This window comes from Colossoma macropomum, unplaced genomic scaffold (genome assembly GCF_904425465.1).
Source record: "Colossoma macropomum unplaced genomic scaffold, Colossoma_macropomum, whole genome shotgun sequence".
Taxonomy (NCBI): domain Eukaryota; kingdom Metazoa; phylum Chordata; class Actinopteri; order Characiformes; family Serrasalmidae; genus Colossoma; species Colossoma macropomum.
Window position 1 is genome coordinate 7,193,319 of NW_023494789.1, and position 16,093 is coordinate 7,209,411.

Consider the following 16,093-nt stretch of genomic DNA (forward strand, 5'->3'; position numbering starts at 1 on the left):
TATCTGGGCCAGTACATGAAGAGACACATGAGATGAACAGCAGAGCATTGTCCATAAATAGAAATTTGACCTCCGCAAAGCAATCTCAAGTTTCCATAGAAAGTTTTACCATTTTACCCAGTTTTACCATTTCTGAATTCATGTATGTACTAGAACTAAACATGGTAGTCTTGTCACACAGTTGACATAGTCAAAATCACCATACCAATTGCTCAATTTTAGTAACATATCTAGACACAGGCATCTGTCTGATACTATTCACAGCTGGGTTTCCCAAAAGCATCTTAGCACAAAGACGATTTTTATGTCACAGAGTGAGCATCACACTCAACACTCTCTCTACCAAGTGAGATGATCTTAACACTAAGACACTTTTGGTGAACTGGGCCCAGAAGAGTAAGAAGATTTGAGATTCCATTGACAGTCCCTACTTTTACTATGAATTTAAGATTTATTTACATATTTAATGAATTCAGGACATCAGCCACTGGCCAGAAAATCATATTTTATCTTCATATTTGGCTGAGATAGTAATTTTCAGCTTGAGTTCGCCATACAGTATGTTGATTACTCGTTACCGTTTTAACTCCAACCAATACTTAACTGGTGACTTCAAAATTGGTGATTCCAATCTAAATGCAATCATCTGTTACTGTCTGTGCATTTAAAAGTACAATTAGCTCTTGCCTGTTCCATTGTTATGCTATAGCTCCATCACTCACAAACATGACAGTAAAATTCACATGTAATGTAAGTGTAATTTGGAACAGGTGACCACATGAGTAGATGTATAGATGTTTGTCTTTCTGAGTCATCTCGCCGTTCAGGGAGCCAGCAGTTGTGTTGGCACCTCCGGCGGGCGCATTTACGGATCAGCTGGGGCAGCTTATATGAGGTGCCTGAGAGCGACATGACCCCAGCAGCCATCAATCACTGGCCATGACAGCGAGGGTGGCCACTACAACATGACTCCAAGGCCACGTAGCTACTTGCCTCTGTCATGAGCCTCAGCAGGCTCTTGGAGCTATTCGGCCAAGCATTTGACGAGGCCCCCCATGGCCCAGTTAGGCAACTGGTGATCATCACAGACCCCAGCAGATGGATCTCACTGTGGCCTGAAACGGGTGTCCGGACACATGCAGGTAGGACTGCTGAGCTCCATCTCTTGTGCTTTGAAGTGAGAATGGTATGAGAGTAGATCTCCTTGCATGAACATTCTAACTGCGCTGATCATCAAAGATCAGCCAAGGATCATATTATTGGGTGCAAACAAGTGTATTGCATTCCTACAAAGCTGTCACAACACTGATGCATAAGCAACGCTGAAGGAGATTATCTGCAAATACCCCTCCTCTCAGCCCTGCACTTGCAGTAGAGCCTCAGCATCATGCCACTCGTTTTCTTTGGGTGTTATATCACTTTTGAGTTGCACTGAACTTGCCAGACCATCAATCCACTGACTGCTTGGCGGTTTACAGAAGGTTAGTATGTCATCCACCATAATGCCAGACTTTGGTTTGGCCCTAAGCAGCCACGCCACCTGTTAGTCTTCTTTAGTGGCCATCTTGTGCTTTGCACCAGTACTCCAAAGCCTTGGATGTCAGCTCCAAAGATTGACATCCATACCCATGCTATGACTCTCAGCAAACATTATCATGCCTCCTATTGCAGGTGGTCTGTGAACGGGCTAATCACCTTCTCCACTGTGTTTATATTTCTCTCGTAATGACCACAGATGAGCACTGGTGACAACCATGACTATCACAGATTTTCAGATTATGCTATCCTTCACATTGCTCATTTCACTCATTTCACCCAGCTGTTTCAAGTGATCTCCATGCATTAAATGGCCTTGTCATGTGTCTGGTGAGTAAATTGTGGAGGTTTAAGTTCTATGTGTCACGTTTAGTTGTTGATCATGACCTTCTCGCATTATGGAGTGCTGAAAATCCAATGTATTACAATTCCTAGCAGTGTGGCATGCTTTGATGGATGTCAGCTGAGCAATGTGCTTGCCTGCCTTGAGCTTCTAGTGTGGTGATGACATCCATACACAGCACCGTAGACAAAGTGCTTGTCAAGTGCCACAACCCACCTCCTCTGTGTCAGCAGATGACCTTGGGAGGCATTCTAGAAGGCACATTCCAAACCAAAGAGAATCATTCTATCTCCAGTTAAATAATCATTCAGAATGATTTGGAGTGCTAAAATACGTGTAAACCGATGCATATCAGTGTAATTGTATGCATAAAATAACTCTTCCGTAACATAAAAAATTAATAACTTCAGAAATAACTCCCAGACATAATGATCATGCTGCAATCTGTTCGGAAAGCACAAATACTTTGGTCCACGACCATTTCACAAAACACATCAGCTTTTAAAACACCACAGTTTTATTTAAGGCACTACAATCTTAAAGTAAAGGTGCATGATTTTTGCATGATGTCATGTAAAAGTTATCCCTGGTTCCCTTATTTCAATGCGAGTTCTATATAACTTTCAAAAGGTTATTCACACTCACACATCTCATTAAAAAGTTCTCTTAAGAACTTATTTTTAAGAGTGTAGTGCCTTAAACATCCAAAGATAAATTACTCAATACTCAAATTATCCTGACTGGGGCACTTTCAAAGGACATTTCTTAGAAAAACATCTTTTAAAACGAGATGTGTGAACGTGACAAAGAAGTTCTTCATGCTCACAAATCTCTTTTTCTAACATGTTTTTTTTAGGTAAACCAAAGTGGTTCTTCTGTGGCACCACTTAAAGAGCCTTTGGTGGCACCTTTGTGTTTTAAGATTGTAGGTGTGCACTGCACATAAGTAATGCCGTTGCCTCTTGTATTCCCCTTTGACCAAATACAGGAAATTTGACGAATTCATGATTAGGTTTTACTTCCACAAAAAATTCACTTTGAGAAACACAGAAAAGGGGCTTTAAGGTATTAACTGCACTGTAGGCTGCTATTGCATTCTCCTTTGACCAAATGAGGCACTAAAGACCATAGCACTCAGATATAAGGAACATGTTGCAGTTCAGAGGAACAAATCCAAGATGATGCTTCCATGACCAGTTCATTCTGAAGAAAACATTTATAACCTGACTTTAAAAGCTGTGCACTGCATAGTTAAGACTCTTGTCACTGTATTCCCCTTTGACCAAATGAGGCATTGTGGGCATCTGATCTGTCTGTGTCATCCTAGAACTGCGAACGCGTAGGTGTTTCAGGTCCAGAATGAAGGCTTGCCTATTGATCCGAAGAGCTGCCGTGTCTTGCCAGCTTCTGCAAAAATCTGTTGAAGCAGATATCAAAGACATAAAAGACCATCAATGCCATCTAAACGCATTTTTTCTAAACATTCTGGCTTGTTTTGAAAAAAAAGTATGAAGGATTTACACCATTTTTTTCTCAGTTTTTAAGCGTTTTGAGGTCTGCTTAACAGATTGTTGCAGTGATTTCTGGGAAGACAGAAGGAGGTTTGCATGCTTTTGAATAGAGAAAGAATGAAAAGCTTTTTAAGCTCAGTAGATCAAATTTAAAAAGCAATGTCATTGGATGACTTGTTTAGACATTTCTTTACTGAAATATTTTCACCTATGTGAAATATTTTCTGGCAACACTTTAAAGCACCCAGAGATCTTAACATGGTAAAAATAACATTTCATAAACATAATAAAACTTAAAAATATCTTATGTCTAAAAGTGGCTCCTGTAAAAGTTAAGAAATGGACAACATTAATCTGTCCCAAGGTATACCTCATATCTTGGTGAGAAATTTATTTTCCTCATGGTTCAGACTCTTATCTTGTATGAAAACACAGGAGAAAAATCTTTATATGCGGTATACAGGCACGTTTCCATATGAAACACTTCATTTAGGGTTGCAGTGTAAACTATAGTCAGCAAACAGTTACTTCTGTAATGACTAAATGAAAAGATTTGAGAAGCCAAGAAAAGCGGGTAAGAACATCAGCTACGCCCCAGCTTTCTGACCACGTTTGAAAGAGGAGAAAAAGTGTTACAAAATTTAAAAGTCAATGTTTAATTCACTTTCTATTTGGGGAAAACCAGGATCTTAGAAATCTGAAATTAAGATTAGTTCATCAAGATAAAGTGAATACAGTGGCTTTCTTAGTTTCTGTTTGATTCCAGTGTCGACTGAACGGCTCTTTAATCTGCTCTATTGTTGAAAACATAGACAATATCATCCAGACCCAAAATGTTATGATCCATTTTGGCAACTGTGAGCATTCTACGTTCTTTTCTATGAAACTGCTGGCTTGTGTGGTTGGAAGAGTGTCGTGTGTGGGGTGACCTCCTCTGTGTGTCCCTGTGTGCATGTGTGTTCACTCCGCTGAGCGTGCCTCAGCACTAGATGCTCATTAATGGCTTTTGATTGACATGTTAGGATGGTGTACATTTCATTGATGAGAATTTTAGAGGCCAGACCCATGATGTCTTTCGCTGATCACTACGTCAGCTTAAAGCTATCCTAGATCAGTTTCAAATACTCCTCCTTGCTGTCAAACTCCCTGTTCTGAAGCCAGCTCCAACCTGTGCCATTCAGCCTAAGGTAAAATATACACTGGTTCTTTTGTTTCATGGGACTCATAAATGACTCATGAGACTCTAATTATAGATATTAATCATGAAATATTATGAGAGTTCTATATGAATATTTGAATGGAACTGTTTTCCACATAAACTGCCCTAACAGAATGTGTATTATTTTCAAATTAATCTGAATTCACCTTTCAGTTATTTTAATTATAAATCCACTTAAATTTTCCTATTTGAGAAACTTACACTTTCTGCAGGGGTAGTTAATAATTAGTTAACTTGGGGTGTGTTCATAATATATATGATTGATGAATGCATTAAGATAATTTAAGCATGGTTGTTTGTAATTAAGGACAATTTATATTGCTTTTAATTGAAGTGTGTTAGTTTATGAAGATGTTTCTAGATATGAAACAACAAGACCTTCTTTGAGTCTTAGAAAATATACTAATGACAAATTTCCAATTTCAAGCTGCAAAAAAATGTTTCTTTAACACTTCAGTAGTTAAAAAAGTGCTCAATTAGAAACATTCTGATTTTCTTTAGCTTCTTCCTGTTAGTTGTCGGGAGAACCTTTGAAGAAGCATGAAGGAATGGTTTTACCTTGCATTATTATCACTATTATTTTACTACTGTTGCAAAACATAAAAGTAAAAAATTGACAGACATCCAGCAAACTTGTTAACTGTTGATCACCAGTATATAAAGACTTCTGGCCAACTGTGTGGTGTGCTAGGCACTGCTGTTTCTCACTGGAGCTAGCAGGACCCACTGACCTGTTGCATACCATGTATCTGAAGGGCTGCGCAGGTATTTCAGCCATGTAGGTGTTTAAATCAAAGCTGAGCTAAGCCTTTAGCGAGGGAGGGGTTGTTATGGGACCCAGTTAGGTGGGGAGGAGTAGTCTTTGAAATATGGTTGGTAGAGTGCCTGTTATCTTTTCTTCTCGGCATCAGACGTCCAGCCTTGGTGGGTCATCAGTTACAGCCCTGAGCTGGCACTGGCTCAAAGGGGATGCTGGGAAATGCAATCCATATGGTGGCACTATAAAGCCTAGCACTGAGCACATCCATAGTCCAAGATCAACTCAGGACTCTTCAAAAACCATCAATTCAGTAAGTGCCTCTTCCGTAGCGACCGCGGTGGTCTGCTGTAGAGAAGATTCCTCCAGAGATCAAGGTGACCAGGACCGACTGCTTCCAAGGGGTATGTTCCTTTTGCTGCAAACCTGTACTTTGAAAACCAGATAGTTCTGTTGTTTTCAAGTTCTTTATGGTCTTTATGTCTATTATTAAGTACAGTAAATTGAGGAGTAAAGTTACTTGAGGAGGAACTTGTTCATGAAGTCAAGCATTACATCTTTACAAGTTATTGATTGGTTCTTTTCTTCAAGGAGGTCCTGCTGCATTTGATATGCGGATTCTATGCCATGTGATATTCCTGGTTATGCTGGGAGGCATTTTTTGCCAAAATAACCGCAATGCCAAGCCAAGTGGCAAACCGGCGAAAAAAGCCAGCAGCACCCAGACAGCTGAAGTTGCCCAGCATGCCCCAGATGAAGACTTGCACCCTGGACCAGGAGCTGCAGCCAGCTCCAGCAAAGACACCATTCCTGCAGCTCGTGGAGGGACACAGCAGGGAGCATCCACCACCAAGCCTGCTGAAGACATGAAGCTGCACTTCCTTAGGAACACACCGGCCATGTGCAATGACGGCACTGCAGCTGGGTGAGACCACAACATCAAGAAGGCATCTTCACCTCAGATTTAAGCTGTATTAAAGGTCAAAAGAATAAATCGTTATTATGCCTCAAAGGAAGCTGGACTGAATAGATTAACTGGATTTACCCCTATCCTCAATTTCAGACATATTATTCAGTTATTAATATTAAGACATATTATCTAGTAACAATTATAAATTACATAGTAACCACTATGAAGCAAAGGTATAAGTTACGTAGTAATCAGACGAAAAGAAGAAAGTCTACACCCACTGATGGATCTTTAGTTTAAGGGGTTAACAAATTGGAAATTTTCAGCATAAAATTTTAACTTATCACAGATCATTACTACTTTAGCACACACAGATTCAATTCACATTAGATTATTAGTGTATGACATAAACTAATGATGAACTAAAGATATTATTTAAATTTCAGATTGTAATTGACAGCTTTTATCAGACTGGCGTATCAATGTACAAAATACTTTCTTGTTGGTAAAAGACAGGAACCATTAAGAAAATGTCCTGATATGGCTATGTTCTCTGTAGGTCATCCACTCATAACCCCATCTATATTTATTTGTGGTACACAGGTTTTACCTAAAGGAGTTCAAAGGAAGCAAGAGGTGGCTGATATTTCTGGAGGGTGAGTATTTAAAACGAAGTTAATTTTGTCAAGGAGAGTCAGCAGGCTTAAATGCGCTGCTCAGCGTTATTTTGACTGGTGGTCATCTTCTTAGACACATGCTCTTTTTGCTTTTTTGGAGCGAGTCACATCGTGTAGCTTCACTTGTATTTAGACATAAGATTTACGGTGTCACCACCAGGCAGGAAAAGCAACCTGCCATGCAGCTGGATTAACTCTGCCAATTCAATAATACAAGGAGGAAACCCTGCTGAGATCCTATACGATTATGCTTCTTACAAGGGAAAAAGAACTGTACTGTGGACATGCACTGGCATGCTTGGACAGAGCACTTTTGTATAATTTATTTTTTGTTTTGTTTGATTTTTTTCATAACTCTTGATATAATACGCAGTAAAACTATCTTTCTTATCCAGATGTCCAAAAGCAGGTTTAAGTAGTTTTATAGCCTTAAATTGACATTTATAGCGTTGAATGTTCGCTTAGAATGTAAGAGCACTTTTGGACTCAAACTCTGTAATTGTTTATTCGACTAAGCCAGGCAGGTTTAATCCTTGTCTTGTACAAACTGCAGTGTCAATGATAATTTACCATTGGAAAGTCCCTTAGGCTTAATTTAGGTCTGAAAAACTGGCCTTGAGAGCTTAATTTGTGCTTCATGAGTTTATTTAGCACTGTAAGGGTTAATACACTTACACTTCCCAGCATCAGTCATGCCTAGTGCTGCTGCATTTACTGCCTAGCCAATGCAGGTGGTCCATACTTTGAAAGCCTGAACAAAAGCCTAACTGGGGTATCCTTGTCAAACCGGATGTCCGGCTAATATTAGTGAATTATTTTTAGGTGGTTGGTGCTGCTACAACAAAGAGACCTGCGATTCCAGATATAAAAATATCCCTCGCCTCATGAGCTCAGCTGACTGGCCACAGACACGGAAAGGTAGGCTGCCATCAGCACTTTCTGTTGTGCTAACACTACTCCTGCCCACAGTCTCACTTCTAAGATCCCTTTTTAAGATGTATTTTTAAAAAATATATTTCAGGCCAAAACCTTTTTTCAGACACTAGGAAGTGTGTGAACCTGAACACTTTGTGCTGTGATGTTTTCTAGGGATTGGAATTCTTTCTGCACAAGCTGATGAAAATCCTCACTGGTATAATGCCAACATTGTGTAAGTTCCTCCATTGCAAAAGTGCAACAGCAACTGAGTGACTCAGCACATACCATATTTTATTTTTACACCTGACTGCATTTTGTGTGCAATCTGTGACCAGGTTCGTGCCCTACTGCTCTAGTGATGTGTGGAGCGGTAACAAGCCAGCAGCAAAAGCCAAACAGGGCAAAGAAACAGGTGATTTTTCTTTATTTTATAAAGAGGATTCCACACAATTTTCTAAATTTAGTGCATAATTCAACTGTTTAGATGTTTACAAGCATTGTAGAGAAACATACCTATTTGTGTTGTAGACATCATGACCCCCGGTTCCAATGCATCCAAGTCGGAAGGCTTCACTACAATGTTTGTTAACATCTTAACAGTTAAATAACGCACTAAATTGCTATCCAAAATGACTAGTGAACCCACACATCCTTTGAATTTTCATATGTAGAGTTGATGATGGTGAAATAGTGGTAAATCTTAAAAAATACATCAAGGTATTATTTTTTTCTTTTCTCAAATTTATTGTAAAACAATGTCAAGCAGTGTTTTTGGAACCATTTCATGTACCTGCCTTGCAAAGATAGGTTTACATTTCATGTAAAAACTTTCTGTGAGGTAGCTTTTAGTAGCATTAAACGCTTCAGACATCTGGTTCCTATCACCACCACCATGAACAATTTTGACTCAGTAAGTTTCTCTAGAACATCATACTTCATGTCAAACCATTCTGAATGACTTAACTTACATCTGAATTGTTTAATTATGCAGACACTGTTCAAAAAAGTTCAATGATACAGTGCCAATCCTGGTCTGGGAACATCTTGCATTCTTTTGAATTACTTTTGAATTAAGTAAGAAAAAATACCTGCTATGGTTTTAATAACTTAAAACAGTTATTTGCTTGTACAGTGGAAGGAAGGAAAATGGCAAGATCTATACAACTCTCTACTGTAACATTTACAATATGCTGTTATTGCACATCAACAAAGAAAACAGGCTCATTTATTTTGCATATTTGAAAGGCCAGATGTCCACTTCTGACAGGCACTAAATTTCATTAAAAATGTTCACCATCCAAAGATTACAAGATTATTCAAGCTCAGTGTGTGTCTGTTCTTTGTCAGAATACTCCTTCATGGGATCTGTGATCATTCGGGAGATGATCAAAGACCTTGCATCAAAAGGATTAAAACAGGCCAAGGTCGTGATGCTGGCTGGAACTAGGTAAGCGCTCACTCGGGGCCTTCAAATAATACATGAGGAAGTGAAAGAAAAAATAAACATCTCAGACTAATCAGTGTACTATGAGAACCACAAAGCATGCATCCGCTGATATCTAAATGGAACTGAATCTCCTTTAGCTTGCCAGACAAAGTGACTCAATATAGCTGTCAAGACGTATTTAGATCTTTTAACAGGTTGCTGGAAACAATAGAAGCAGAGGCATTACGTCAAAGGGATGAAACCCTATCCCCATGTATGGACCAAACCCCCTGTTGGCCCAGTTTGACCACACCACTGCCTCCACACATAACACTATGTGACACTGACTAGAACTCTATTTTCAGCCCATCATGTTGTCTACCATAAAGATGTATACTGTGCCTCATGATGCTATGGACAATGACATAATATCTATGTATGTCCTGCCATGAAGGGAGAGTTCTAAAGATTCTTCAGGGGTTAGTAGCACTTTCTGTCATCCTGCTGCAAGTGCCAAAAAAGAACATGTAGTCATGCACACAGTTACATAGGAAAGGCACTGTATCACACTAAAGACAATGCCAGTCAGTGTTTTGTGTTAGCCAGGGTGAGTTTCGACTACGTTTGAGAGTAAAAAAAGGGATCAATCAGAACAGTTCCCTCTTACCTGCAGTGCTGGGGGAACAGGTGTGCTACTCAACATTGAGAAAGTGGCCAGTCAGCTGGAGCAGCTGGGGGCGGACACGCAGGTCCGAGGCCTCGTCGATTCTGGATGGTTTCTGGAGAACAAGCAGCCAAAGGCCCCTGACTGTCCAGACAGCGTCTCTTGCTCTCCTGTTGATGCTATTAAAAAAGGGATCCGGTAAGGTGTAATGGACTTGTATTTCTTTCTGAACACTGCACCAACACAATGTTCACAGAGCTCTTGTTTACTATATTTACTTCAAGGTTTAAACTGTAAAATGACTGCCCTTTCTTTCAGGTTATGGAATGGAGTTATTCCAGAGAAGTGTAGGCAACACTACAAAAGAGGCGAGGAGTGGCAATGCTTTTTTGGACACAAACTGTACTCCTTCTTGAGCTGTGAGTTCTTCCAGAGTCATTTAATTTTACGTTTCAGTCCTAAATGTTTCAATATGGGCATCGGCAGCTGTAATCTCACACTAACACTCTTAAATATAAAGGTGCCGAGTGAAACCAAAACATGCTCTTTGTAATAAATGCCACAGAAAAAATCACTTTGGCTCCATAAAGAATCTTTAGATGATTATTAAAACTCTTCAGGTCAGATTCCCAGACCCAGATGAGGCCCAAGTCTAGACAAAATGGGTTTTTAAATGGTGAAACACCACTGAATTTGTAGTTTAGTCCAAGACCAGATTCATATCCAGGAAAACCAGCCCCTAATGTTTTTTTTCACAGTACCCTCTCAAAAATGTTCACTGTTCATCATCATCTTAAAGTGTTCTTTATGAAGTCAAACAAAACCTAAATATAAAGGAAATGTAACGTTACACTCAAAAGTCGTCGTTATGAACTTATGTCACGTATTTTCATTCACTCAAATAAAGCAGAATCAGCACATACGTACTTCATTACCTCAACCTAAAATGTAACCGCAATTAATATCGAGATATTTTCAGTAACGATGTTATCCAATGTTAACGAACGTTAACTAACACTGTCGCCCACATAGATATACAAATCTAGATGCCGCGTTGGGTCCAGACAGGCACGTCGACGGCGCCACCATTTTGGGGCGGTCAACAACGCTGCTGGACTGCATCAGAACCATTACAGAGCGGCAGTTTAAGAAAGATACTGTCCAAAATTATAATATTTTAAGAATATTGCTCTCAGAAAGCGGGATAGGATTATATAACGGAGGGAACGCAGCGAACCTGTTGATGTGATTGTTTTTCCTCTGGTTTTATATTAAGCTTATTTAATAGTCTACTCAGGGGATCTTAACCTTATGTAGTATTTGTTTTTTTCCCGTTCCACCTTAAAAGGTGCATCAGCCAGCTTCTTGTTCGAATTTTCCCGTTCCACCTTAAATGGTGCAGCAGTCACTTTCTCGAACAAGAAGCTGGCAAATAAGAAGCCAACTTTAGCTTCGTCCTTCTGTGTATAAAGATTAGAAGTGATTCACGCACTGATGGATTTGCTGATTGTGTTTTTACCGGAGCTCGCGCTAAACCCACGTCAGGTACAGACTGAATATACAGTTATTAAAGAAATAAAGGCTACTGAGAGCAGTTCGTTCAGCCGAGATTAATCTCTGTTTGAGGATTATAACAAAACAAACTTGGTAAAAATCAGTTGAGTAATAAGGAAGTTGTGGCCAATTTAATCCTGAGACTCATCGTCTCCCAATACAAGTGAATTTGTTCACAAACGGATCTTGACCGCTCCAACATGGTGGACGCGCAGACGTATCGCCTCAGATAGAGAACAACAGACAACGCGGCATATAGGCATGTATATCTATGGTCGCCCATACGTATAACGCTAGCTAGCTTGATAACGTTAGCTGAACTAGCCAAATAACTGTAAAATTTACGCTAACTAGCTAACGCTATGTTAGCTATCTGGTTAACTCGCTAGAATAACTCGAGCTTTTTGAGTAAAACGTCTGTGCAGTGCTAGCAACTTATTATGTATCATGATATATGTTTGTAGACGTTAAATATTGTTAAGAAAACCTCACTCACCAAGTTTTTAACTAAGTTTTACTCCGAGTCTGTGTACGAAAAACGAACTAACAACCAAACCGAAAACGGACCTAACAACCAAATCGCGCGCGCACAGAGTGACTCGAAGCGGGAAAAACTACTGAACTACTGAAAACTGAAACTGCAGTGGGACAAAATACAGTTCAGCTCTTATTAATTCCCCATGTGTGTTTCAGTTGAGTTTAAATGTGGTACGTGCGTTGTTGTTCCGATGTAAATATAGACTACTTCTGTTATCTTTAGCCGAGAGAGAGAGAGAGAGAGAGAGAGGGGTTGAGTTTATTGGACCAGACCTCTAGCCCAATGATTATTTGATATTAGGCATGGATAATGGCATATATTGAAACCTTCTCATATAGAAGAATCCTATATGTACACGTTAAAATATATGGTAAGTATATAATGTTTTAAAATATATGGGCGAAGTATATCAAAATGCCCAGTTGACAAAATTCGTTTGGCTTTGTTCTGCCCAGTATACAGCTGGGTCCTTGGCCCAGATCTGGCCCACACACTGTTAATCAGCAGAACTAATTGGTGTGCCCCAGCTCTGACCCATATACTATAAAGTGAGTAAGACTAACACATGTAGCCCAGGTCTGGCCCATATACTATAAAAGTAAGTTGGACTAACAGATGTAGCCCAGAAGTGGTCCATATACTGTAAAAGTCAGTAGGACTAACAGATGTGCCCCAGGTCTGGCCCATATACTGTAAGAGTAAGTCTAATGGATGTAGCCCAGGTCTGGCCCATATACTACAAAAGTAAGTAGGACTAACGGATGTGGCCTAGACGTGGTCCATATACTGTAAAAGTCAGTAGGACTAACGGATGTGGACCAGATCTGGCCCATACACTGTAATAGAGCTATGGTTCAGATCTGGTTCATGCAATGTAAAGTGAGCATTTTTAAAAGGTGTGGGCCAGATCCAGCTCATAAATGGTACACAGTTATTGCTACAGTTATGGTACCCACCTTGGTCCTTGGCCCAGATGGCCCAGATAAATATATTTTTCACAATATCTCTGAATGAATTTCAAACCATGGCGGACAAAAAATTATTTTTTCATATATATAATTTATTGTGATAGAAATACAATCACTCAGTAACCTTAATGGCTACAGACCAACTTAGAAAGTCCATGTATTGTTTTGCAGCGCCACTGTTTGTGGTACAGTGGCTCTTTGATGAGGAACAGTTGCGTGTCGAGAACATTTACATGGGTGGCCAGTCCCTTTCTGAGCAACAGTGGACCTACATGCAGAACCTGGGAAAAGAGCTGAAAAACTCCCTCAAAGATGTTACGTGAGTGCCCTACCATCACAGAAGCTGCTCTGAGGATCACCTCATCCAAAAAAGCACTAAAAAGCATGATATAGTAATGAATAATTAATGGCAATTTTAGCAGGTCTGAATAGTGGCGTGCTTAGTGAAATAAACCTTTAACTGAGGACGTTAGAGCCTTAGTGGGAATTCTACAAAGATCAGTGCACTTAAGGACTGCATGCTCAAGGCCCTGCCTCTCACTTGTGCTGAAAGCTTTGTACTGTATGTTTTTTCCAGGGCTGTGTTTGCCCCGTCCTGCCTGTCTCACACATTGATCACCAGAAGGTAAGGACACCCTAGCTCCACACAGTGAACTCGTGCTGCTGTTTTTGGACACTCATCCATCATATCGCATTCTGGGTGTCACCAGAATGCCACCTCACACTTTCACACACCTAGCCAGCTGCCCCCTTGCTGGGCCCAGCCACGCAAAGCAGTGGAATAGACCATAAGGGTTTTGCGGGGGTCATAAAAACGATTTCAGTTTGAACCAGCACTATGAACACAAATACTCAAATTTGTGCAAATGTTAGGAATGGTTAGGTTTAAGTGACAGGTCACTGTAACTTTTAGGTATTTTTGTAACAATATAATATTTTTTGATAAAATAATTTTTAATAGAATTTAACACAATTGCAATTTTTTTAGACTACACTACTGGTTTGCAGGGATAACAGCTCAAAGAAAAGAGCTGTAGTAATTGATTTTCTTTCTCTACGCATCGTTATTATGTCTTCACCAGATGCTTTTGTCCAAAGTTAATTTATTTTACTGTGTTTATTTATTTGTTTTTTATCAGTGTGTGTGCTGGTGGCGGGGTCTCAGGAGTAAGGGGTGTTTATAACGCTTCTCACTTGGAAGCCGGTCCCCTAGATTTCTAACTTTAAAGGACAATGAAAATGTTAGAAAATGTAATTCTCCTTGCAGGATGAACCCAAGGTGGCAAGTTCTTGCATCTTAATGCCTTTTTCACCGTAAACACATGAAAATCACCTCCAAAGCTCCCTATTCAGCAGCCACTATCACCATGGCAGTGTTACATGGCTGCATGGTGTCTTTGGTCATGCACCAGCACTGTTTTACACCAATTTTGCAGTGAGGCACACAACATTTTTTTTTCAATGCCAACATGTAAAAACAGCATTAGCCGACTCAGCTGTTTCTGCTGAGTATGGGAATTTAGCTGAGTTGTGCTACTTCTTAGCATTAGCTACTACTTACCTAGTGAGCTAAGTTAAAAAGCTGACTGTGGTAAAAAAAAAAGTCTATTCATGATGCTACAATTTCTGGGACAGCCAGAGAATGAATCCTAAATATTATACCAATCTTGCTTTACAAGATCTCACATCAAGCTCATATCTTCTTTATCCCTTTCTGATCCCAATCACTCATGTCCAGCTTTGCTTCTTTTTCAGTAACTGGATGGAATTCCAGGTGAAGGGCACATCCTTGTCTCGCGCCCTGCAGTGCTGGGACAGGAGCCTTCAAGAGGCCAGCAAGAACAGCAAAACTGCCCTGAAAGGCTGCCCCTTCCACCTGATCGATACCTGCCAATGGCCTCAGTGCAACCCCACCTGTCCTGCGCTGATCGACCAGGCCACACAGCAGGAGATGACCCTGCTCCAGGTGCTAGCCAGCATGGGCTTGGACCTGCAAAAGCTTGGCATAGATGCACGGAGGGACAGTAGCACATCCACTGGCATGATCAGCAATGGTGGCTAAGGAGTTAGCAAGCGATGGTGGAGCAAGTTCTCATTGTCAGAAAAATAAAATCACTTTATCCATACTGTAGAGATTGCTCAGTGGCACCCCCTACAGCCACCCAGCATTCTGTTGTGTTCCAAAAGGGATTGAGATGTTTGACAAGTGGGTGTGTGTTTGGATTTCTGTGCCAACAGCTTGTCTTCACAACCCTGTGTATCCAATAGGGATTGGGTTTTGGGTTTGGCCTGAGACTCTTGAGTGAAGCATGAGTTATGAGTACATGTAGCTAGTCACAGTTAATCCATAACTAATGCTAGATAATCTGCAACTCTTGAACAAGGAGAATAGATTGAGGGGTCATTTTAATTGAACCAAAACTGTTTTACCTTTGTATGACATTTCTTTGCACAGGACATACCTTGCCAACAGAGGCAAAAGGTCTACTTGACTGAATGATACAAGCTAGCTGTCCCAACCTTAGCAGTAAAGTAAAATCTGTACTGTGGAAGAGTAATTCTGCACTTCAGATATTAATATCTTTACTAACTAACAAACAATATATGAACTTCAGAAAATGCACCAACATCTTTTCAAGTAGCTTGGAATGTCACTCTCTGTTGTCAGATATAAGGCTACAAGCAGTTCTGATTACTCCTCTATACTTTCCCTGTATGTTCTTAGACAAGTGCATGTCAACATAGAAATGGCATGCATAAATACATAGACTTGCTATCTATTTATTATTTTTGTCTTGGTTGAAAAGAGTGTGACTCAAATTCTGATAACTACCCTGAAATGTTTTTTTTTTGTTTTCAAATGAAATCTGCCTATACTTTTTCAGCTATGATTATTTACTGTATATTTACTAATGTATTAAACGTTATAGCCACACAAACAGATATTTATATAGTTCTTGCACATTTCTTTGTACCTTATATTAAATATCATGTGTCTCTCACATTTATGGACTGCTGAATATTAATAAAAAAAGTAATGGAAAAATTTTCATGTTTAAGAGGTTTTCAGCA

General features: G+C 39.9%; 1 protein-coding gene across 1 annotated transcript; it reads left to right on the plus strand.

The window, feature by feature from the left end:
- The first annotated feature begins 567 nt into the window (after positions 1-567).
- Positions 568-15,487, plus strand: notum2 (notum pectinacetylesterase 2). Its single transcript, XM_036569926.1, has 13 exons — positions 568-1,142; positions 5,699-5,770; positions 5,958-6,291; positions 6,880-6,932; positions 7,776-7,871; positions 8,043-8,103; positions 8,207-8,283; positions 9,219-9,318; positions 9,971-10,159; positions 10,280-10,380; positions 13,193-13,340; positions 13,599-13,646; positions 14,777-15,487. The coding sequence occupies exons 1-13, from the start codon at positions 1,001-1,003 to the stop codon at positions 15,081-15,083; spliced, it is 1,728 nt and encodes a 575-aa protein (XP_036425819.1). The 5' UTR covers positions 568-1,000; the 3' UTR covers positions 15,084-15,487.
- The last annotated feature ends 606 nt before the right edge of the window (positions 15,488-16,093 follow it).

Excerpts from the sequence above, each read along its gene's own strand:
- notum2 (XM_036569926.1), top strand. The coding sequence starts at position 1,001 with ATGAGCCTCAGCAGGCTCTTGGAGCTATTCGGCCAAGCATTTGACGAG. Across the intron at positions 5,771-5,957 it reads GGACCGACTGCTTCCAAGGG|GAGGTCCTGCTGCATTTGAT; the intron begins GTATGTTCCTTT and ends CTTTTCTTCAAG. Across the intron at positions 6,292-6,879 it reads AATGACGGCACTGCAGCTGG|GTTTTACCTAAAGGAGTTCA; the intron begins GTGAGACCACAA and ends TGTGGTACACAG.